Below are 24,718 nucleotides of genomic sequence, written 5' to 3' on the forward strand. Positions count from 1 at the left end.
GTAATACATTTGCAGAAGGTCCATTGGCCAGGCAACAAAGGACGCTTTACAGTCAACAGCAATATTTGAAGACTTTTATGGAGATTTTGCTATTAAGACTAATCATAAAGTTTTCGAGAGTGCCATAAAATGAGGCAAGAGGAATTTTCTTTACTATTTCTTATTATTCAGTCAAAAGAGTAATAGATATACCCAAGAGTAATAGATATACCCTAGAAGTCACTTGAAGAATGAGACCAGCCCTGACGTTTGATAAGCCCTTTGTCTAGAGCATTTTCACCACAGCTGTTGGACCTTCTTTGGAGTTACTTCAGCAGATGAATTAAATCATAAATGTAGTCAGTAAAATGATTCTTATCACACAGTAATTTTCCAGATGAGAGGAAGAGACAGGACAATGAATGGTAAGCTTTCAAATGGGAGAAGAGCACAGGAGAAGTCAGTTCTGTATCCCAATGGGAAATAAAGGGCACAAAGAAGATAGTAGAGAGGAGAAGATAGTAGAGAGTAGACAAAGTAGAGTGGTTTTAGCAGAGAAGCTTTCACCAAACTGGTTCAGTTTTGGACTTGCCATATTTGAGTCAAAGAGTAGAAATATAGAAAGGACAGGCGAAGAGTTCCTGCCACTCTGCACCAAAAGGATATATTTTGTTTCCTTTCTCACAGTCTTTTCTGTTTATCTGCTTTTCAGGGCAGGGACTGAGAGGCAGATCTATACAAATACATTAACTTAACTTTGTGTGTAACCTGTGAGAAAAAGGTACCTGAATACCATTCTGGCTTCGGCAGTTATGTTTGGGGATTTGGAGAGCTGAGGAGTGCTCAAGTGGCTCCTGGTACTTTTTGACTTTTGCTGTCATATAGCTAAGCAGCGACAAATCTCATTGACTGCAGGATGACAAGGTTTCATGAGTGCAGGTGCTAATTGAAAGACCATCTAGTTTTCATGCACAAATCCGCGTTGAATTTAGATGAAGTGCACTAAAATACCCTTTGTCTTCCACAGGCCCAGGTATATGTGAAAGTGTTAAGCAGGAAGCCATGAAATTTGTGGAGGAAGCAGAACAACTCATCCTAGCAGCCAATAATTCCCACTTCCCTTTTGGGGAGGGCTTCTTAATGGCAAAGGGAATACAGCTCTCAAACAGTGACCTCTTACGTTCTGCTTGGCCCTACGATTCAGAGAGCCTGATCTCCGAAAAGCTGTTATCAGATAGTGACTACGCTTTCCAACTGGCTGCCCAGTCGGGTAGGTGAAAGGGAAATGAGAGCTTTTAACTAAATGGGTTAAAGCCCGTGATGTATGCAAAAGCACTCTACATCAAATTCAGCTTCTGTTGAAAACAGGTGAAACTCAGCACTTGTAATAAATTGGTGCAATTAACCTGCCTACTCGCAGGCTGATTTTAGTCATCCTGTATGTGTGACACAAGGCATATATAAGATCTGGACATTTGTCATCCTTTGTGTACCTGCAGTGTTTGTTATTTTTCCCTCTGAAGTACAGGAAACGATCAGATGTTTGCAAATGTGCTTTTTAAAAAATCTCCTCCTGTGTTCAAATACTAGTATCTGTTTCTTACTTATCTTTTGTAGTCTTGCATTTCTATTGGCGGAGTCGCTTTAGCTTAAAAGGTTCTGCTGGGGAAGCAGCACAGCTGGGATTTCATCTTTACATCCCACAGTGTGATGGCATGGGAAACTGGGAGCCAACTCAGTGCTATGAGAGCACAGGTGAGCAGTCAAAACAAAATGCTCTGAATAGTTTGAGCAAAGGAAAGCTAAGCAGAATTCTAATAAAAAAGTGCAAAAACCTGTATTTTTGTAACCAAACCAGAGAGAGAGGGATTGAATAGGTGGACTACAAATTGACTGGAGGGAAAAGCTCAAAAGTGCAGGTCATAGAGACTCAAACATCAGTGATTTAAAGTCCAGTTCCTCTCAGGTAGTAGTGTTCTTCAGGGGTAAATTCAGGAGCTCGTATTGTTCAACGTCTTCATTAATGACTTGGACAGTGAGATGGGGTGCACTCTCAACAAGTCTATGGATGATACCAAGTTGCTGGAAGCAGATGATACCCTGGAGGATAGGTCTGTGATGTAAAGCTTCTACATTCCCATTTCCATCACTACTGTCAAGTGTAGTCCAGGTATCTCTGAATAGCAGAGCTAATTATGAGTTAGATTTATTGCTTCTTTCTATAGTGCTGGTAAATGTTAAAATCCTTCCAGAACCCAACAAAATGAACAAGGGATACAAGGGAACAAGGGGTAGAAGATCTTAAAATAAGGCTGCTTTTCTTCCCTGGCCAGGTCATTGCTGGTGTGTGGATGAAAGGGGACGCTATGTCACAGATTCCTTGATCTCACGCTCCGTAGAACTCCCCAAATGTAAGTTGTTTTTATTCCCTAAATGTGTGTCCTTATCTGTTCTTACAGATTTTAACCTTTATTGAAAATTCTAATATCATATGATATGATGCAAGGCTTGTTTTTAACCTTTGCAAGAAAAGAGAAAGTAGTTTGATTCTTATGTTTGTTTTGCCTCACATTTATTTAATTTCTACTTTTGGCTTAAATCATATGGGAATGGACCATTTACTGATATTATCAAACACCAGTTGGGGTTCCTTGCCTGACACTGTAGCACAGCCTAATGGAGGTGTGTGAAGGAGCTAGGGGTGCACCTCTTATCTGTAGGTTAGGTTTGAGAACTTGGTTATGTTCTAGCACATCTACGTGGTTTTTCTCTTACAGGCCAGACATCATGTCAGCGATCTCGAGCCAATGCCTTAATTTCCAGCTGGAGACAGAGCGGTTCAAAGCTTGATGCTACTACAGAGGATCTGTTTGTCCCCTACTGCCTTGAGGTGATTTAACATGATTGAGGGAAGAAGAAATAGAACTTCCTTCATTTTGCTTATGCCATGCCAAAGGCCCATACAGTTCCAGTCTGTGCTCCTTAAGTAGCCCTTATGCATTCAGATTAACTTGAAACAAAAGGGTGGGACAAAACAAAAGCAGGCTTTTTGTTTGCCCTCTGTAAAGCAGGATTTAAGTAGCTTGAGGCAAAGACCAGGACCAGAAGCTCAGTCTTTGCACACACTTCCTTTATGCAAAGGGCCTCTGCTTGTCTCTTACACAGGGCTATCATTAAAAGGCACAACTTGACTGACCGCCTTTTGAGGGGAAAGCTTTTCTTCTTATGCCATCAGAAAATACTCAGATGGGAGGGAATTAGATGCAGACTTCCCAAAACAGGGTCTCCTGTGCTCCTGACAGACATGGCAGTGAGGAGGACGGAGCTTTGAGACTGGCAAGGAACAGAATGCCATTTCAAATCATTTCAAATGTGATCATATCAGAACTTCATCTCAATGTACAGTTTCCTTCTCTGTATTAAATTAAGTGGGCTGTATTTGAATATTTTTGTTTTGTTTGTCTAGTCAACATTGTATTAGTCCACAAATGTAAATATAATCCAAAGTATATATTTTAACCAAGTTTTTGAGATGTTGACTCTAATATGCTTGTACATAAAAGACATTGCTCTGCAATGACATGTAATTGATTCATCTTAGACAGGAGAATATGCTGTGCTGCAGAGATCCTATGCAGATGTTTGGTGTGTAGATCCTGTGTCAGGAGAAGTATTTCAGCGTGGCAGCGAGGATTCAGACGGCAGCCCTCAGTGTAAGTAGTGCTCTTCCTGCAGCCTGTGACACCAGTGATAATGTCTCATGCCTTACCTTTACTTTTCTTTTCAGAATTCTGGGGCTTACAGTTTAGTTCCTCAGTGATATGGTGTATACAAGAATGTCACCTTTGAAAGGATAGCTGGAAACAGTATCTCTTTATTTTCTTAATACAAGAAATAAACCAAATTGATGAGCAGGCTTTTCTATATTTCTTTACCTTGAGTTTCTTACCACCACAGAAAATTCTTTGGGCTCATGGAAAAAATTTCTAAGGTAGTAAATCCAGAATTACGGGAACTGGGCCATGTGCACTCTGAGTCCATTTTATGTGGTCCACACCTACTCCATGGAATGAAATTAAATCTATATAAATCTATATAATCTTTATAATGTCTTCAGAGACACATGGCGCAAAAAGCGTTGAGGTCTCACTGAGAGGGTTGATTCAAGAAGCTTATGAATCCCTGCTCTGAGGAACTCGAGATGCCTTAATTTTGCTTCTGACGATTTTTGAATGGCAGTGTCAACTCTTTGTTTAAAGTCAATGTGCTTCCTTTCACCTTGACTGAGCTGCAAATAAACAGGTATCTGCTGAGAAATCAGCCTTGCTCTCCTGCTTTCATGTTGTTCTCTGAGGCCCTGTCTGTACTGACTCATTGTGCGCATTTTTGACCCTGAGTTAACTGATGTGGCACTGCTTACACCCACCATGGCTAGGCTGTCTTTTTCAAGCAAATGAATGGCCTCATGCTTATTGGGGACATCCCTTTGCCCATTTTATTTGCCACTTTGCCAAAAGGCCAAGGCCACCAGGGCATTTTTTAAAGTTTTAGCAGTATGGGTAGGACAGTCATAGAATCATAGAATCAGTAAGGTTGGAAGGGACTTCTGGAGATCATCTAGTCCAACCTCCCTGCTCACCAGGGGCACCTAGAACATGGTGAACAGGGTTGCATCCAGGCGAGCCTTGAAGATCTCCAGAGAAAGAGACTCCACAACCTCTCTGGGCAACCTGCTCCAGTGCTCCATCACTCTCACAGGGAAGAAATTCCCCCTCACGGTCAAGAGGAACTTCCTGTGCTTCAATTTCTGCCCATTGCCTCTTGTCCTGTCACACGGGACAACTGAAAAGAGTTTGTCCCCGTCCCCTTGACACCCTCCATTCAGGTGCTTGTACACACTGATAAGACCCCCCTCAGTCTTCTCTTCCCCAGGCTGAAGAGGCCCAGCTCTCGCAGCCGTTCCTCATAGGGCAGGTGCTCCAGCCCTCTGATCATCTTCGTAGCCCTACGCTGGACTCTCTCCAGTAGCTCCATGTCTCTCTTGTGCTGGGGAGCCCAGAACTGGACCCAGTCCTTGAGATGAGGCCTCCCCAGGGCTGAGGAGAGGGGCAGGGTCACCTCCCTCAGCCTGCTGGAAGCACTCTTCCCGATGCACCCCAGGAGACCATTGGCCTTCTTGGCCACAAGGCCACATTGCTGGCTCATGGTCAACTTGTCGTCCTCCAGCACTCCCAAGTCCTTCTCTGCAGAGCTGCTCTCCACAAGGTCAGCCCCCAGCTTGTCCTGCTGCCTACGGTTATTTTTCCCTAGGTGCAGGACTCTGCACTTGCCCTTGTTGAACCTCAGGAGGTTCCTCTCTGCCCAGCTCTCCAGCCTGCCCAGGTCTCTCTGAATGGCAGCACAGCCCTCTGGTGTGTCAGCCACTCCTCCCACCTTGGTATCATCAGCAAACTTGCTGAGGAGGCACTCTGTCCCCTCATCCAGGTCATTGATGAAGAAGTTGAACAGGATGAGACCCAGGACTGAGCCCTGGGGGATGCCACTAGCCACAGGCCTCCAACTAGCCTCCACGCCACTGATGTTGACTCTCTGAGCTCTGCCTTTCAGCCAGTTCTCAATCTACCCCACTGTCCACTCGTCTAACCCACACTTCCTGAGCTTATCTGGGAGGCTGTTATGGGAGACAGTGTCAAAAGCCTTGCGGAAGTCAAGGCACACAACGTCCACTGCTCTCCCTTCATCTACCCAGCCAGTCAGTCCATCATGGAAGACTATCAGGTTGGTTAAGCAGGATTTGCCCTTGGTGAATCCATGCTGATCACCTTCTTTTCCTCCATAAGCTTAGAGATGACATCCAGAAGGAGCTGTTGCATCCCCTTTGCAGGGATGGATGTGAGGCTAAAGCCCATATCCTGGCGCTGTTCTGTTAAGCAGTAGTGACAGCCCGAGTCTTCACCTTTACTGCCTTGTTTCTTTAGTTCTTAAGCTAGTGATTTTCTGCTTTACATTTCCCATAGAAAATTTGGAATAACAACTTCCTGGCTTCAGGCTGCCAGGACATCTACAGCAGAGTAGATGAGTTTGTACAAGGATTGAACTCATTGGATCTACTTTTGTGTGCATAGTTCTTCAAGCATATTACCCTATGTTTTGAAGGTGTTAGGCTTGGACAATTTGGCTATTTCTAAATGCAAATAAAAATATTATGAACACTTAACGACCTTGCTCAAAAATTCTTACTAATAAGATGGATTTGATTTTTTTTTTAATTAAAATATCAGCATCTAACTTATATACAGTCAAATTTTTGACAAGAAAGGATCCAGTTAATGCATAATGAATATCAGTATCATATTTTGTATCTCTCTCCTATTTACTTTGTTCTGAATTTTACAATCAATTTCTCTTTTTAAGGTCCTAGTTTCTGTAACATGCTGAAGTCCAAAACTAGTTTACGACAACTTGGCAAAGGCTACATCCCACAGTGTGAAGGAGACAGTGGGATCTTCTCGCCCACTCAGTGCAGTCAAGGTCAGGAAAGCTGCTGGTGCGTCTTTGACAATGGAGAAGAGGTGCCTGGGACACGAGTTAGTGAAGGAAGACCTGCATGTGAAAGTGAGTTGTTATTTGAAGCAAATTACTTCCAGTCAAGTCAGCTCTGGAACTGGATCCCAATCATAACTTTCTCTAGTATTTGGCTGTATTAGGACTTAAGTTTATTTGTTCAAACTGTTATAGAAATTTTTGCTTGAGTTGTATGATTATCTTTGTGTTACAACTGTATTTCTGAGATTTGAAACCCACCTGGGCATGATCTCCAGTTTTCTTCAGGGTTCAAGTGCTCTGTCTGGGAGAAAGGAGAAGGGAAATGAATCTTTGATTTAGTAACCAATTTTATGAGTAAGGAAAAGTTGAAACAGTTGAACTATTAAACTTAGCTAAAAAGTCAAAGTGAACACTTTGCCACAGATTTGAATGTGGTCCAGTGTGAGCTGGCTGTAGGATTAAAAGCCATTCAAGTGACTAAAATAAAATTTAAAAAATGTATGTTTCTGCTATTCCAAATCTTGGCTTGTGACCAGAATTATGAAAGGGTTTTGCCAAAACACTGCATATCCACAGAGTATTTTCTGCGTGACCAGAGCTGTGAAGAACAGGAATTCAGTCATGGTTTCCAGCATGACATCCAAATGGGAGAGGTCTGGATAAATTTATTTTCCAATGGCCTTTATAGATTCCCCCCACCCTCAATCACTGAAGTGAAGCAGAACAAATTAAACTTTATTCAGGGCTATGCTCCAAAGTGCAATGATTAATAGAAACTGGAGGTGTGAAAAAACCTTCAGCACCAGAGTTAGTGCCTCATCACTGTTTCCATAATTCTGTTGTTTTTTAAATGAAGGCTGTCAGCAGATTTGAGCAATCTAGACCACGTGACATGTTGCTCAAACTTCTCTCTGCGATTCTGGTGCTTACAGAGCAACGTGTCACCAACCAAATACCTGACAGTGTTAGCCCAACTAGCTATGATACATTCTAATCTAATAGGTAACTCCTCAGTCCTCTTGGAAACCAACCTACAACACTGTTTTCCTTGAACTTTTTGGTACCCAGAGAGTTATAGAGATGGGATTTTGTGGGAAGCCTCAAGAAGATCACAGAGTCGTATCTGCACCTTGCAGTGCAGAGCAGTGCAGAGGGAGATCTACAACGGAGCTCCGAATGAATTAGCTCCAGAGCTATAACAGTGTAGCCATGTGAGCCTAGCAGTTCAGGGGAGCTATTTAGCTCTTCAGAGAAGCAGAGCTAATTAGTCTAACAACTGCTATGCTGCTGCCATCCTGCTTTCACATTATGATCTAGTGTCTCTGTGGGATGCCGGACTCTGTAATCTATATTTAGCATTTTGTTTGTACCAGCTGGAGAAACTCAACATGACGTGCTGCACTGACTTTCTGATAGACTCTGAAGGTGAACAAAGAAAAGTGGAAGAGCTTCTAGTACGCCAAGGATAAGCAGGAACTGGTCATAAATGCTAAATCCTTGGTTTGTCTTTAATTCCATGAAAGCTCTGTATTTTACCCTAAATTCCAAGAAATTTTTATGGAGGAGGGTCTAGTTGTACCCTGAGATGAACCCTAAGATGATTTACATTTCACTTGCTTTTCTGCTATTTCTTGGGATCCTGTAATTCTATACTTTTCCTAATAGTATTAGTGACTGAATGATTAATGACCTTTTATTTTTTAAAAGTCTAAGCTGAAAGAGTTGCTAACTGATTTAAAAATATAGCAGAAACAGGGCTTTGCTGAGAGATATATGCTATTTTCTGCATGGCGAGACTTGAGAAATACTATAGAAGATTTTTCTTTTATTTTCTTTTTTTCTCATGGATTTTTGGAAAGATGGTGCAACCTTCTCATACTAAACATCTTGGTTACAGAGTAAGGATAAAGAAGCAAAAGTTATTTTTCCCTCAGTCTGTCCAGTTTATATCTCTAGTCCTGGGCACTACTAATTCTGGAGAAAAGGAAGGGGAGAAGCTATTTCACTATCTAGGACATGTTGTCCATCAGAAAAAGAAGCTGTTGTGGTGGGAAAATACAATAAATTTCTCCTCCAATTTCAGGACAGCTGTAAACAGCAAGTAATAACTTTAGAGTGCCCAGTGCCTGCAATTTCATTAGATTAATTATTTCCATGGAAGATAGGATCCAACTTTTTCTCCTTGACATGCACCAGAGAGCTGATGTCAATTATCCTAGTAGTCCCCACTGGCACTTTCCATCTTCATGCCCACTTTCCGCAATTCTGACAGAGATAGGGGAGAGACTTTTCCAAAGAAGTTCCTGGAGGCAGTGATTTCTTAATGGAGAGCTTTAGAAACACTTGCGAAAGAAGTGTCAGTATTCAGTATGGTTCTGGTTCAGTCCAACAGGACCAAGAAAATGGGGAAAGAAATGTTAAGTATAATAAAACTGTGCAGCCTGATAACAATAGAAAAGGAGGTGGTGCCTGCAGAGGGGATTAAATGAGCAGATTACTGGCTCAACTGGCTAACTGATGAGGGACTTGAACTGAAACCTTGAATGAACCATACCAGGAAACCATCAATCACTTGTATGTTTTTTGGCTGATTATTGCTCTAGTTTATACCACCAACTCTCTTGGAACAAACAGTACCAGACTGTAGCAGCAAATGGCTGAGAGCAAGTTTGACTTTCCAGGCATAGGTATTGGAGCAGTAAAGGAGACTGTACACTGACTTTTATATACTTTATCTAAAGAAATATTAATAGGAATTGAACTTGATGTAATTTATATTGGTAAGAATAAGTATTGGTATCTCCTGTAGTAATAGCTTTTGATCCAAAATTTCTGGAGGTGTATTAAAGTTCATAAAGCAAGGGTGCCGTGTTTCCATCTTAAATAAACAGACTGGAATCAAAGTCACTGAGTGAATAGAGGAGGAGTGCAATGCCCCTTTTACAAAGTTATTACAGAACACATTTTATAAAGGACACTTGTAAAATAACATATGTTTGGTAAACCAGAGAGATGAATTTAAAAGTTTTTTTTATTAGACATTGTAGTGTCCAGGGCAAGCAAAGATGTGCTGTAGCACAATGGATGACAGATCTATCCTAACATCCTATCGTGTTTTATACTTCATCTGAAGTGGCAGTTAAGTAGTTAATTTCCACAAGCTCCATTAAGAGAGAGACTGGTCAGAACTGAACCATCAGCAATGTCTATCTTCCTTCAGTGACTAAGGAGATTGGGACTGATCTGGGCATTGGTATTTGGAAAATGATCTGTATGTACCAAACAAAGGAATTTTAATATGAAAAGTTTTTCTTTTATATCTATTTCTGAGGCAATTGTTTTTTTTTTTCTTTCCATATGTTTTATAGCTCAGGAGCTCAGAAGTGTTTATCTATTACAAGATTTATTCACTAATGAGGTTGGGAGTTGGCTAATGCTGAATAAAGCAATGCTTTTGTACTGATCAGTAGAAATTAAATGTTGCAGTTAGCCTGCTAACTGTCTTTTATAGTACATTAATGGGGTGAAATGTACTGTATTGATGCAGAGTGAGTCTGGATGCAGACTTCACACTCCAAAACTCTATATTACAGTTAGGGACCTGCTGGGTTACCAGAAATGTACTACTGTTCCTGGAGACACTACAGTCGCGAGTTCTTTCTTCTTTTCAAGGTTTGCTCTGAATAGAATTGAATTTTTGGCCCTGCTGGTGGATCTCTTTTGTAAAGGTTCACTGTGCTGGTGGTTAGAAACCTTATTTCCTGCTTACATTTATTCCTAACTGCTTTATACTCATTCATTCTTATAAATGGTGCACATAGCTTTCTGGACCCAATGCCTTACCCCTCGAAGCCAATATGAGCCTTTTCATCAACTTTAGTAAACTGAATCATGCTGACATCAAACAGGATCCAAGCTGATACCGGTGGGAAATGGTTTTCACTGTTGATGTGGAGGTTATGAGGACGTTTTACTATGAATGCTTCATATGCTAATACTAATGTGTCCTCTTTTTCATATTCTTGAAGGTCCTCAGTGCGCTTTGCCATTCGGTGCCTCATCTATTCTCAATGGAGCTGTGTTTTGTGCAAACGTTTCCGGGCAAACTTCAAGCCTTCAGCAGTGCCGGCTGGTGTGTCGCCAAGGCTTCCACAGCGCCCATTCGAGCACGTCGTTTCAGTGCGACCTACGGCAGCGGCAGTGGGTCTCGGCTGCCCCGCTCCTTCAGGCCTGCCAGAGTACGTGGAAACTGCCGTGGGTTGGGAGCGGCGCAAAGCAAAGCAAATGCCTATCCTAAAAGCTACTTTCATGCTGAAGCTGCCGTGTGAATTACGAGAGGACACAGCAATTATAATAGAGTTTCTAAATTAAGTCCATGTAGATTAGTCCTGTTTTCTGCCATTATCATCAGCAGCATTTGTCTTTTGCCTGGCTCCTACACCAGGAACAGTCCCACTTTTCTGTAATAATAGAGTTATAAATAGACATTCAATCTATATGCAGATTTTTCTTTGCAAGTTAAAGGATGCTGGCACCATGAAATGGTTCTGAAGGAACCACTTAGTCGTGGAAGAACAGATGAGCACCAGATGTTTGATTTTGGCACAACTTGAGTGTTTATTCGCATAATCAAGTCACTGTTACTTCTGCATCCTTTCATAGCGATCTGTTCTTTAGGATTGTTGCAGTCTTCACTGACTGCTTTGTGGTATTTTTCAAATTATTTTTCTCTTAAGAAAAACAAGTACTTCAAATGTTGGAAGAATCAACTGTCTGTTCACAGCTCGTGATCAGATATTGTTGGCTTTTTCAATTACTCTAAATTAAAGATAAATTCTAATCAAAACAGCAGTTTTTAGCACTGTTGAATTGTGAGAAATACCGATCTTGATACCAAATTTGCAGCTAATCCTCATCTCCCATTCTAGAATCCCTTGTACTCAAATATTTCTGACGTATTCCCAGTCTTTCATTACAAATGTAGACAGTTTTGAACTTCAGATTTCAATTTGAGACTTTTGTCTGTCCTTTAATCATGTTTCCTACACTTCTGTACCTTACACTTGTACACTTTTGATGGCAGTTGAGTAACTATTTGTAAGGCTGCAGGAGAGCACCTGGCAGTCTAACAGGAGCTTCTGTTTAATGCAAGCTGAGGGACTTCTCTCAGTAATTTGTGTTTGAAATAGAGCATGACTTTAAGGACAGAGAGAAAAAAAAAGAAATAATAGTAAAAATGAAATTGATGGTGATTGAATAAACTTCACAGTAATAGAGAATTTACCACAACACTTAGCAACTTGTTCTGATGGATAATTACCCACACTCTTAAAAATCTTATTTCTTGTTCCTTATGTGTGCACTTACAGACTGTTGTCAGGTCAGTTCTCTGATAAGCTGCACAGACAGAGGTCTGTGTGCCTTTGGGGAAGAAGGAGGCTGTCTAGTCCTTTGGTTGTTCCCACCGCTGCTCTTGCAACGCCCCGGATTTCCCCCGCAGGTGTTTTGGGGCCTGTGGCCTGGACGTTGCGTTCCCGCGGTGGTAATTGCACACGATACAGCGCGTGTCCCTGGGAGAGATGGGGGAGAGCAAGCTCTGCCAGTTCCCCAGGCTAGTGGCGAAAGAGCCAGCTGGAGCCATTTGGAGGCTGCGTGACAGCTTTAGTGTGGTGCTGAATCTGAGATAGCAAGCCCTCCAAGAAGCCTAGGATCAGCGTAATTCCTGTGGAGTCTGGAAATTTATACTTTTTCCCTGGCTAAGTAATTCTGTGTTTCTGTGTTGTCCATAGAGGTGCTTTGACATCTCACATTCATTTGGTTGTCTGCTAGAACATCACATCTTTCTTTATTCCCCACAAGTTTCTTTCAGAGTTACTGTTTTCAGGGCAGCCTTCACCCTTTAACACTAAATCTTGTCTTCCTGTTTCCTTTCTAAGTATTGGCAAAACCTCAGCTTTCATCTAGCTCTCTGGAAATTCCCATCTGCCAACACTTATTAAAAATAATCACTAATGATCCAGATTGTTCCTTATTCTTCTGTGAGTTAGTGCTAGTAATTAGTAAAACAGATCGTTATTATTATGTAACTACATCATATGGCTTTTTGCCTAATGCAAAACAAATATTTTTCAAGCACTTCTATTGCTTACTGCTTCCATCTAGTAACGGAAAATACTACTAATGCGAGATCAAAATTCAGATCAATGTCGTCTTTTCCCCAAAGTAACTTTGAAAGCTAGTTTCTATATTAAATAGGCTAATAATTACCCTTTCTATTTGTTTTTTAGAGCTCCAGTTATTTCAGACAGTCCAAGCTCAAACACACTTTCAACTACTACTACCTCCTCAGACGACTTGTAGTTCTGACTACTCAGGATTACTCCAGGCCTTCCAGATTTTTATTTTAGATGAGATGAAGGCTCGTGGTTTCTGTGACCTCCAGGTAATTTCATTTCCATATTCTCTGTTAGTTAAAAAGAGAGGAGGGGGGAAAAAAAGGTGGAAGGGAGTTTAACAAGAAGACACCATGAAATCTGTCAGAATTGACAGCACTCCGATATGGATGGTTGGGAAAACAGCATGCTGGGACTCACTGTCCTCACGTCAGCGGGTAAGTTGAGTTGTAGCCATAGAAGCCATACCATATCAGTCCAATATTTATGAAAAATACATTTTCCTAATGGAATTAAATGATTGAATTTGACTCAAACTGATGAATGTTTTCATTATTCTTGAAGTAAGTAACTGACCTGCTAAAAATAAATTTTTCTAGTTCTACATCTGTTTTTTGGGGCCCGTCTGGAAACACTGCTTCTTACTAAGTGTACGCTTTCAGCAGAGTAGTGCAAGTAACTAGGGAAAGTCAGGAACAAGAAGGTTCTAGGTTTGCTGACCTTACTTTCATTTAACTTTGAATTCAAGGTAAATGCATTTGGAAACACCGGGTCGGTTTCTGTCTGCGACGACTCCACGGTGCGTGTGGAGTGCCTGAGCGTGGACCGCCTCGGCGTGAATGTCACCTGGAGGACTCAGCTGGGAAACATCCCTACTGCTTCGCTCCCTGACTTGCATGATATCGGTAGGTTTTTCCTCTGATGCTTCTGTGCATGAAGCCTGGTTTATTTTTAATTATTTTGCTTCCTTTTGTCTGTTCTTAGGAGATGCTAGCAAGGTAGCTATAGATGCTCACTGAAAGACACTTTTCCTCTAACACTGGCATTGTATTTTAGAGCCTTCAGCATTGATGTATCCCTGTTTTCAGGCTGTAGATACACAGTGGAAAGGAGCTACAATCAGGTGTTGCTTTCAGATAGGTCTCTCTCTCCCAGCTTGGCTAACTGACATTGAAATTACTTTTTTGGGCATGAGCAGATGTTAATTTCCATTGGGCAGGTCCCCGGAAGGAAAAAGAAGATTGTATTACTTCTTGGGTTAGACTTGGGAAAACTACAATTCACATGTATTGACAAAAATATAAAAACACTTAAAAGAAATTAATTATCTTTTCCTGTTCCGTTTGTTATACTGCCTTCAACACTAAAGTGACCCTTTATCTCAGAAGTCCTAGAGCAAGGACACAGAATCCATTGACGGGTAGATCTTCACCGCAGTTTCCAAGCGAGTTAGAGCGTAACAAGCTTCCTCCAAAGCAGTCCGTGTTTCCCAGTAAAAAAACAAACAAACAAAAACACTATAAAATATATCCCAAAGTCAAATGCCCTCTGTGCCAGCATTTCTCTAGTTCTAGGGCTTTTTAATGATGTTCCCAGCACTAAATATAAATAAATCTGTCTGCACATGTTCTTCCCTTTAATTTTGGGGTGTGGAAATGCATGCCCTACAGTTTTTGCCTGATCAGAACAGAGTTCAAAAGTTTTCAGAACTTGGACACTGGGTATACTGGTTGTGTGGTTACTGGCTATACAATTTGTTTATGTTTACATCCATTCAGTTGCACCAGTTATAAGGGAAACATGAATATTAAGTGGTTTGCAGAAGGTGGATCAAAGTATGAGTCTGTTTGGTTTTATGTTAAAGTTTGCTTTAGAAAATGTTCTGCATCGAGGGCATTACATTTTTGACCCTCTCTGCACTATAATTTTCCTGCAGTACTAAAATTGCTTTTCAGGGAATGACTGTTTGCTGCAAGAAGAGATAATACGAGTCTAGTCTGGGGACATCAGGCACCTGGTGTGCTCTCAGTGGGCTGTGAACCTGCGGTCTGTGTACTCTTGGCAGCATCGATCTCTATTGCCTTCTGAAGCAGCTTTGAGTCTGTCTGTCTGAGGCATTTTTTGCATCATCACTGGTGTGTTTGCACATTGATTATGCAAATTTGAAAATCAGCGTTATGAAAATAGCTTTGTTCTTTTTCTAGCTTCTTTATAGGTAAGTGAGAAGTCTTTTGTCCTGTGAAGTAGCTGAGAGAAAAACTTGCTAAACAGGAGCACAGTGTGCGTATGTTTCCAATGAATAAATAGCCTCAGATCCAAATCACTCATGAATGTTTTATTACTTTTCTTCTTACAGACATTTCCATGTATTAAATTTTGAGGCCGTGCAAATCCCTTCCTGAAGGAGCTTATACTGTTTGGCTTTGTAGCTTAGATCCCAGGCTTAAAATCTTGAGGAACACTTGCAGCAGTTTCTCCTGCTCTTCCCTTTCCTGTTAAAAAGGCAAAAATATTAAGGACTATTAAAATGAGCTTTTGCTGGCTAAACATTTAGTAAACAGTTCTCATCAGTGAAACTGGAGGAGATCCCTGCTCTATACACTAGTTATTTTAAGCTTTGTGCTCTATATTTTTCTTAAAGAAAAAAAAAGATTTACCTTTTCTTGTTCTATTTCTTCCTCTTTTTTTTTTTTTTCTCTCTCTCTCTCTCTCTCATTTTCTGATTTGGTCAATAAAGTTCTAGCAAGTGGCCTAATCCTTTTACTGTGAAAATCAATACTTTGCTCACCAGCAGCAAACCCTACATCAGGCTTCTTCCCATTGCAGAACATGGGGTACAACTGTTTGTAGGGTATTTCTGTATATGAGGAGATGTACTGTCACCCTAGATGTCCAAGTCCTTAAATGTATACCAGGCTCTGGATGAATGCCCTGCAAGAAATCTCCTCAGTCCTAGAGGACTTCCAGGAAAATTAACAAAGCACGAGATACTTGGTAGCTTAAATTGCCGAAATGATGCAGCAAAACAGGAGCAAAACCAGGAAAGCAGTGTTTTATCTGCACGGCTGATGTGTGCTGAGCATGCTGAGGGTCCTGGGAAGCTCATCTTGGGCCAGAAGCCGGATACCACGTCAGCTGGGAACTGTGACCCCGGACTGGTCAGCCGTGTTGAGAGTGCTGAACTGTGGCCGCTGTGCTGCTTTTGGGACCCGAGGTCATACATTTTCTTTTTTGATGCTGGCTGATGCTGGGTTAGGTGTACCCACCAGTTCTTGGCTGGATGGCCAGCACAGCACTGAATATATAATATATTCTTAAGATTCTGTCTCCTTTAGTTTTCACCAACCTGTCCTTCTGCTGCACTGAAACACTTTTTATTTTTTCCCTTGCAAAAAGGTCTCACTGTGTTGAGACCTTTTTGCAAGTTTCCTGAGACTGTTAGCCTATTTGATGGGCCATGCTAAATTTTTACTTGCAATATATGATGATATATGTATATTAGAATATGTGTGTTTGTATGTTAGAATTATACACCTGTTTATATACTTTGTGTGTACAGGAAAATATACGTGTGGATACATTGTGCAGTTATGTAGCAGACAAATATATGTGACAGAGTTGAGAACTTTTTCAATGTGGGAAAATTTTTTAACTAAAGGAAATTCAGCAGACCAAAGTAGATTCTTACTGGTTTGATTATTTGCTTCTTTTCTACATATGAATTCCTTTAGCTGTCATTTCAAGGTTAATTTTTACTTCTGCTACAGCTAGTTACTAGAAAATTCAGAAGGGCACTTGCTTGTATAAAAGGCTAATCTGCTTCTTCCTGCTTTCAATTATGAGACGATTTTTGGCAAAAACATTTGCAGTGTGTTACTGGTTATGTGGCAATCTCCAATTACTTCCTTGCAAGCTAAGTATTATTTTGGCCTGGGGCTGAACAAAACAAAATATTATTGTGCTGATTACATTGTGCTTCAGTGCAGCAGAAAGATAGGTTGGTGAAAGCTAAAGGAGATGGAATATTAAGAATATAAGGATACATCTGCCAGCTTTAACACAAGATCTATTCACTATTTTAGCCCTAACGCCTCGTGTCCCTCCTTTGCAAAGGGGGAAATAACATCTACGTGACAGCTACGATCCATCATTTGTGGACCAATATTTAGACAGAGAGGGCACTATACTTTGAATGCTAAAGGTCTAGGATGATCTTTCAGAGAAAGCATCATAACGCTGCCATCTGTTCAGCACAGCCAACCGGGCAATGTTGCGTCACCGGAGGCTCGTACCTAGTTGTGAAAATCTCTCCTCACTCAACTGAAGAGAGGCGCGTGGGCTGGAGCGCGGAGTCGGGAAGCTAGCCACATGAGAGGGCGGCGGTGCGCTCAGCTGTTTGCCTTGGACACATCGGTCGTGCTGCGGGGAATATAGTCTCTGTGCAGCATGCAGGCGTTGACATTCCAGGCACTCGCTTGACGTATGTAACGTGCTCTCCTTGAAAATTCAACACCCCAAAGCTGCTGGTCTGTTCGCAAAACTCAACGTACGGAGCGCGCTCCTGCAGCACCTCCTGTTCGCTGGGTTGCTGGGCTGCCCATCAGCTGGAAGGTCTTGTCTTGCGAATTTTTAGCAGTAAAGCGTGCTGAGATTTCCATCAAAGCGGTAAACCCCGTGGAGATAAACAGAATGGATTATCAAATAAACGCCTCTTGGCACATTATTCCTTGTAGTATTTCTGCTCTGGCCAAACCAGAGAATTTGCAATTGCTCTAGCACTGAAAACTGCCCTAATTCATGTCATAGGAAAAGGAAGCTGTCTGGACAACTAGGAATATAGAAAGTCAGGAAAGATGGCTCAGTGTTTTCCAGCTTCGAATGCCAGCTACAGCTGTTGCTGTAGGGGTGTCTGTTGGATGAGTGTGTACGTTCAATATCAGTACTGTGGCAGGAGCTGGTTGTTATAATGTTACAGATGCTGGCCTTCAAAAGTGATCAAAAACCTAAAAAAGTAGCAACCATTTGAAACACTAGGAACCAATAAAATCTGAATGTCAGATAATTGTGGGTTTCATCTGCTGAATTTCATAAAAAGAAACTGAATTTTCTAATTCAGAAATTGAATTTTGTTCTCTGATGCTTTAGTTTTTGAATATATACTATGTTTGGTTGTTTGTTGTTTCTTTAGCACCCTCTATGATACAAAGATTAGGACTTTAATAGGCACTGTACAGATACATTCTTGTCTGCTCTTGCTAACGTGCTTGTATTCTCTTCATATACCTATATTTTTAAGTTAAAGTTCATCTGTCTCTGTATTACCATTTATTTCCCCATTGAGAATCACTATTATGGTATTTTGTTGTTTTTTCCCCCTTTTAGAAAATGCAATTGTTGGAGAAAATCTCATTGGAGCATTCATAAAACAGATTGAGGAGGGCAGTTTTCTGCTACATTTGGACTCCAGGCAATTCATAGCTGATTCTTTCATTGATTTTCCCCGGGACGAAGAGTTCGATCTGTCTCCAAGAGTTCAGTTAGGATGTAGAAGTGGATTTCGAAGAACTTCATCTCCTGGGAGAACAGTTCCAAACTCACAAGGATGCGGTATGTCTCTGTTTAGCTTTACTTTCTTTGATGTTGTTGGGAAACAGTGTAAAGGTAAAGTTAGAAAATCATCAAGGAACTTATGTTAATGGTTAATCCGTGAAAGACATAAAGCATCAATCTGAATGACAAACCTTAGATGGATGAGAATTACAACTAATTCTTACCATTCTATTGCTGCATTACAGATGAATTTGAGGCAATGACTTGGAAATAGGCATCATGGAATTGACATTGTATAGAACTTTTTTCTTGGAATTCTTTGAATCTGTCTGGTTTAGAAGGTCTTTCTGTATTGTACGTGATTCTTTATGAGAAGATTCTGCAAACATAATATAAGCCAGTGCTTGAGATGATGATACATTACCCAGAATAGAAACCTAGCTGCAGATATGGCAAAAGTCCTAAGACTGTGAATTCCTGGGCTATGTCCCAGACAGCTGGACTGAGAGGACTCGGATGGAAGCTTTCTCAGTGTTGGCCAACACCCAGACCTGATTGCAATTCTGCCCTCTTTTCATCCTCTTTCCGTGTGTTTAGTCTGCTTCCCTGTGACGGGCTGCCTTTCTATCAACATGCTGCTCAGAGCTGCCAAGCCTAGAGGATCCTCGTGGCTGTTCCTAGCACTCCTGTACACTAGGTCACTCTGCCAACGGTCCTTTGCCTTAACAGCCCCACTGCTGTTTTTATCAGCATTGACCCTCCTCAGTACAACACCAGCTGTTCCCATTGGCCCAGTTTTCTCAGTGACTCTGAGATATGTCCCAAACTGATGGAAATGACTATGACTAGCTTTTTGAGGAACAGGGGAGTGATGTAGCAGTTCTAGGTATAAAAACAGCAGCAGCAGGTTTTTGGTCAGTTTTCCAGAAAGGGGAATATTTTCAGCTGGGAAAGTTTCCCAACTGTGCGACTAAATTTTGAAAACCAGTTTAGAGACTCTAAAAACAAATTAAAATGCCTGAGAAGAACTTTGTTTGTTATCGTAGTTCTCTTCAGGTTAGGAGAGTTTTCTAATGCTTGGCCTATTGAAAGATCAAGTAAATACGTAAAGTGTTTTCAGTTGGTGCTGTCAAAGGGATCTGAATAAGAATCAAAAGAGGAAAGATATATATTGTGATGTAAAGGTAATTTTGTAAACTTAAAATGAACTAACTTAACCAGGGCAGCTCAGTTTGAACATATCTGTGTCTGTGGATTTGTGCAGCTACATTGTGTTTTTATGCATTACTGCAGTTAAGAGAAAGTGAGTATAAAATCAGCTCAGATTCATCCAAGCTGCATTGCAAGCAGTGTTGTGGCTACAGCATTGATACACCCAAAGTGACGTTATTTCTTTATGCACAAGCCTTCCAGCGTAAACTTACATGGAAGGAAAGAGATTATACCTTTCTCCTGTTGTCCTTTTCATTAGTGCCCCATAAGGCTGGCTTCGGAGGTCAGAATAAATTATGGCATGTTTTTCTCACGTAAGGTACCGACAGCATCATTTGTTAGTTTCTCTATGAAATTGTTTGTTTTAATTTTTTTTAATTGAAAATATAATAATAGTTCCTTATGATACTAACTCAGTAGCTGGAATGAAATGCTGGATTTTTTTTTGTTGATGTTGTTTTTAATTTCTCAAACTATCACCCTTTGATTCTTTTTATATGTTAAAAAAAGAGAAGAAAGCAGACAAAGCAATAAGTACCAGCGCAGTGCCAGATGTTGAGGACTGAAGGTCTTACCTTGCTGTCAGTTGGAGTTCTGGCAGACTTTTCTGCTTCTTTGTTGTTTTAAACGTTATGTGAATTGAATCCTGACAAAAGATGCCAAGATAAAAGCCCAGAAATCTAAGAAATTTTCTGTCCTCAGCCTCTGTGCCTGTTCTCTCTCTCTCCTGGCAGAGTCTGCGCAGTATCTGGTGTGGGTTCAGCCATCGAGTTTTATATGTGCCGTCAAAGTCCCTTGGTAGTCCCTAGGGGAATGGATATGGTTGTGGAATGGCTAAATCATCTTCCTGTGGGGCGAGACACCCAAATGCCAGAGTTGGGTGACTCCTGAATCTCTATGTGAAAGGAATAAACTATTTATTCCTTTCCTACAGGAATAAACTATTGTTTATTCCTTTAATAGCCTGGCCTTCTCTTAAGGATTTACTAGTAGAGTGAACTTACTGGGAGAGGAAAAGCAATAGCAGATACCAAGAGTGGTGTGTGCTGTATTTGCTTCAGTAACATGATGATCGCCTAGAGAAGAGATCCTAATCAGGTTAAATTATGGACTGTGTCATCTGCATCAAGTATTCGTTTTCTGACGGGCAAAGACTTAGAACTGGTCAGGAGATCTTTTAACCATATGTAGCCATTTTCTTCCCTGATACTTTTAAGGCAGGAACTTTAATCAAGTCATGAATCAGTTCTGAACTGCTGCAGTTTCAACCTGGAGCATTAAAGGCAAATTGATGCAGTTTCAGTTCATTTTCATTGGCTGAGCTGCTTCAGTTTTTCATTATGTAAACATGCTGTGAAGAAAAGGTTAGTTTCTGTGGAGAATCCAGAGAATGTAACAACTTACAGTTACTTAAAAAGATGTAGTATTGTACAGATTAAAAATATCATTATTAAGTAAAATTTATCACTCAGAGCAAAAGAGCTTATAAAGGATTGGATCATGCCAAATATTTCATGCCCAGAATACAGGGTTCTAGAAAGCAGTCAATTCATTTGTAAGTTAGTTCACATCGTACCATCTAACTGGAGGAAAAAGGCTCTCGGTGGAATAATCTTATCATAGAAATGTGGAAGGAGACAGTGTTTGGTCCAACATTTGGCAGAGATATGCTTACTGTAAGCATGCTATTGGATCCTGTTTTATATTGTAGGAATGCATTTTATATTCTAAAAATGGGATTTAGGAGTTCTATTCCAAGTTCTTGTATAATGAAGATTTTTTTTGTTTTATTTTGCAGTATGGGTATGTAATCTGGTATCTTGCCTGAGTCTGTTTCTCTACTAATAACAGGGACTAATGGTAATAACTGATCAGCTATGATGAGAGAAATCAAAGTTCTATGATGATAAGAATTCTTCCTTTATTCTCTTCTCTTTCTTGATCCAATTTGTTGTTTATCATTTCAGAGCATTGATTTACTGGTTTTATTACCTTGTAAATGAAATATTCCCTTCTCCAGGAGGCATGATCAACTCTTGGTTATGGTGGCTTTCCTTTGATCTCAGTAAACTTAGTATTTTCATCTAGAAACATGCAGCCTGCATGAAACTGCCTCTTCATCTCTCATATATATTTCTGTCTGTTTATCTATTCCTTTGTTTGTTTCTATTGTTGCCTAACATTTTACAGACAGAAAAACATGAAAGTGTTTAACTTTTACGATGTGTTAGTTTTTCTTGTCTGACATTTCTTGTCTCAGTGTTACACTGAGTGACTTCAATCCCCAGATATTTATAAACATGATTCTTTAACAGTTTAAGGTAAGAGAGTTATCTTACCTATAGTTTAGCGGGACAAAGCCATCCTCTGTGCTGAGGTGCTAGTGAAAAAAAGCATGTTGGAATCTGTCCAGGAGGAATCTGTCCAGGCTTTATGAACTCAATCCCTCTCCCCCCACACTTATTTCAGAAAGAAAGCCTGAAGCCTGTTACTTATCCTTGTTTTATTATATTGCTTTTTGCTGTTCTCTTTTATTATTTAGAATGTTTGCTAAGTTGTATCAGAAGTGCTTTGAGAAGAGAATAACCCAAATCAAATAAAGTGCTAGATTTATAGCTGAGCTAGCAGCTTTAAACTTCATTTGTAATATTCTGGATCAAGACTCTGAGACTGTGATATCCCCAAATTTTCCAGAATCCCAGAGCGAAGAAAGAGCAATAGAAGTGTTGGATAGTCTTCAGCTGTGACACTTCTTGCTGCATGCAGCTGTGTGTGCTGCATGCTTAGCATAGTGAGAGCTGACCTTAAAGTGAAACGAAGCTCCTGTGAGGAGTGCTGTCCCTTACAGATCTCATGTGCAGGAGATGGGGGATTGTTGTTGTTTGGTTTTTTTTTTCTTTTGTTTTCCTTTTTCCTATTTTAGGGTTACAAAGATTGGATCCAGTGCTTTTGCTTAGCCCTGAGGTTTTGCTTTAAGATTGCCATCTAGTTTCTTATCTTTTTAAAAATGTATGAATATTAAAACTTTAAAAAAACCCAATTTGATGGCTTTTCTGACTTCCAGAATCAAACTTAACCTCCACATAATTATTTTGTGTATATCTTGTAGTGGATATGATATATGCCTTCAAAAGTTGTGGGTTCTAGAAAACATGGGCATCTGCACCAATGCTTTTTTTCTGTTCTTTGTGCTTTTTTGTTATATGTGAGAAAAAGGCAGCTATACTGGCTTACAACATGACAGGAGACACAAATATTACTTTTACATTGTGACTGTTAACTACAAAATGAGGGGGATGCTTTGAAAAGCTTGATTTGTTCTTTTTTAAAGTCCAATTACTTTAATTAATGTCATTCTCATCCTTTGAATTCTGCCTTCAAATTAGGTGTGCATTACTCGTTTTAGTTTTTTCTACTGTTGTTCATGTGAATATGATCCTTTTCACATTCATTGGAAAATGTCTTTAAAATGTATCAGGCACTCTTGTATATTAAATAATACGCATGAGAAAGGAGACGTCTGTCTTATCCAGGATTTTTTGGTTCTGTAATTGATTTTCGATATGTGTTAGACTTGGAACAATTGCCGTGATACCTACTTGGGAGGAAATTTTCAGTTCCACAGTTTTCTCTAATCCTAGGTTCTCCCACTGGACCATTTAGAGCAGATGAAGGAAGAGGTGGTTGGTTTTGGACTAGCTGTCTTTTTAATCTATAATCATGCAGGTCTTCCAGTAAGTTAAATTAATTTATATTCCAGTGTGTTGGCCAGAACAGCAATCCATCATATGGGTTGTAGTGGAGATGGCCAACTTTACATTAGTGTTGTTTTCTATTCTCTGATATGAGCTTAAACTGCTGTCAAGATGTAAGGCAAGAACAGAAATAAAGTTTTGCACCTTGTCAAAGTTCCAAAATATGCATTTGATGGTGTTTTGAAGGAAATCTACATCTGGAAAGCAGCTGTGAAATAACAAGTAAATATGCTGTCCTGCAAATGAGTGCGCGAGTGTTCTGCTTTAATGCTCATCTGAGTGATCTGGAGGGAAAGATGCTGTTGCATGACCTCCCAGAAGACAGAGCGTTTTCTCTGTAGTATTCATCAGGTCAGCTGGAAATACTGCTCTTGAATTGTTCTGAAAATGGTATTTATATAGCCTAAGAATATCCTTTTGTTTTGTTTTGGGGTTGTCGTGTGCACAACTGGTCGATTTTAATCCAACCATTACAATATAGCTTGGAATTACAAACCAACAGCTTCATTAGCAGAAATTGGGAAGGAAAGCATTACCATATGGCGGTTTTCTGTATGATGTTTTTGGAATTTCTGCTCATAGGAGTCTTCCTGTTTCAGTCTGTCGTGTTTGTAGTAGTTGTGCCATTTGTAGCAAGGGTACCTTCATGATCTATCTGCAAAGTGCGTTATGTTACTACAAATGGATCTGACGGTGCTCAGCCCAGAAGTGAGGCCTGGGCTTGGCATTCACCGAGAGCTTGATTTACACTAAATTAAGAGCATTTTCAGGGTGATCTGAAGATGAAACATCTTGGTCTGTATTCCAGTCATTGTTGGGTTTTGGTGAACATTTAAGGAGTGTTTGCCTGTATTATCTCACTTAGAAAGTCTATTAAGGGTTTGAAGTCTATGGCAAGTCTACTATGCTGATACTTATCCCCATACTTGTGTGTGTGTGCAAGTGTCTGAACTGGCTGGATGCACTAAGAGTAATAAAGATTTTTTTTTGTTTTGTTTTTTTGTAGTTGTTTGTCCTCCAGGCAGTCACTTCAAGAATGAGGAATGCGTTCCCTGTCCTCTTGGCTACTATCAGTATCAGACAGGAAGTTCCTCTTGCATCAAGTGTCCTGTGGGCAGAACTACCAGCTCCTATGGGGCATTCAGCTCTGATCATTGTAAGCTGAACTTGTTTTTCCCTTATGCTTTGTGTTGTGCCTTCACATAACTGTTTTTTTTTTCATATGTAAGCTTTTTAAAAAAGGAGGAGAAAGAAAGGAAGGAGGGTAAAAAAAAAAAAAAAAGAAAGAAAAGCTGATCCTACCTCTGTGTATTTTTTCTTTTTTTTAATGATATGATCGCTTCTGCATATATTTGGAGATTTTTCAAAGACAGAACAAACTGTCTGGTGTTTTGACCAAAAATGCATGAGAAATGAGTGGTCAGTCCCATCCAGGATGTTGTGGTTCCTTGAGACATGTTCATTGTCCTGAAGAATGATATTTGGGTATTCACCAGTATCAGC

At 40.4% G+C, this 24,718-nt stretch overlaps 1 protein-coding gene across 1 annotated transcript in view; it reads left to right on the top strand.

Annotated features, from left to right (window-relative positions):
• Window positions 1–24,718, top strand: part of TG (thyroglobulin) — a 168,504-nt gene that overhangs the window by 18,760 nt on the left and 125,026 nt on the right. The window contains exons 11-21 of the mRNA XM_062568427.1: window positions 1,007–1,249; window positions 1,597–1,734; window positions 2,313–2,390; window positions 2,757–2,869; window positions 3,581–3,692; window positions 6,394–6,594; window positions 10,554–10,763; window positions 12,813–12,967; window positions 13,447–13,603; window positions 18,081–18,305; window positions 24,222–24,371. Coding sequence (XP_062424411.1) covers window positions 1,007–1,249; window positions 1,597–1,734; window positions 2,313–2,390; window positions 2,757–2,869; window positions 3,581–3,692; window positions 6,394–6,594; window positions 10,554–10,763; window positions 12,813–12,967; window positions 13,447–13,603; window positions 18,081–18,305; window positions 24,222–24,371 — 1,782 coding nt within the window. The remainder of the gene's footprint in view (window positions 1–1,006; window positions 1,250–1,596; window positions 1,735–2,312; window positions 2,391–2,756; window positions 2,870–3,580; window positions 3,693–6,393; window positions 6,595–10,553; window positions 10,764–12,812; window positions 12,968–13,446; window positions 13,604–18,080; window positions 18,306–24,221; window positions 24,372–24,718) is intronic.

The sequence above is a fragment of the Rhea pennata genome, chromosome 2, assembly GCF_028389875.1.
Source record: "Rhea pennata isolate bPtePen1 chromosome 2, bPtePen1.pri, whole genome shotgun sequence".
Classification (NCBI taxonomy): domain Eukaryota; kingdom Metazoa; phylum Chordata; class Aves; order Rheiformes; family Rheidae; genus Rhea; species Rhea pennata.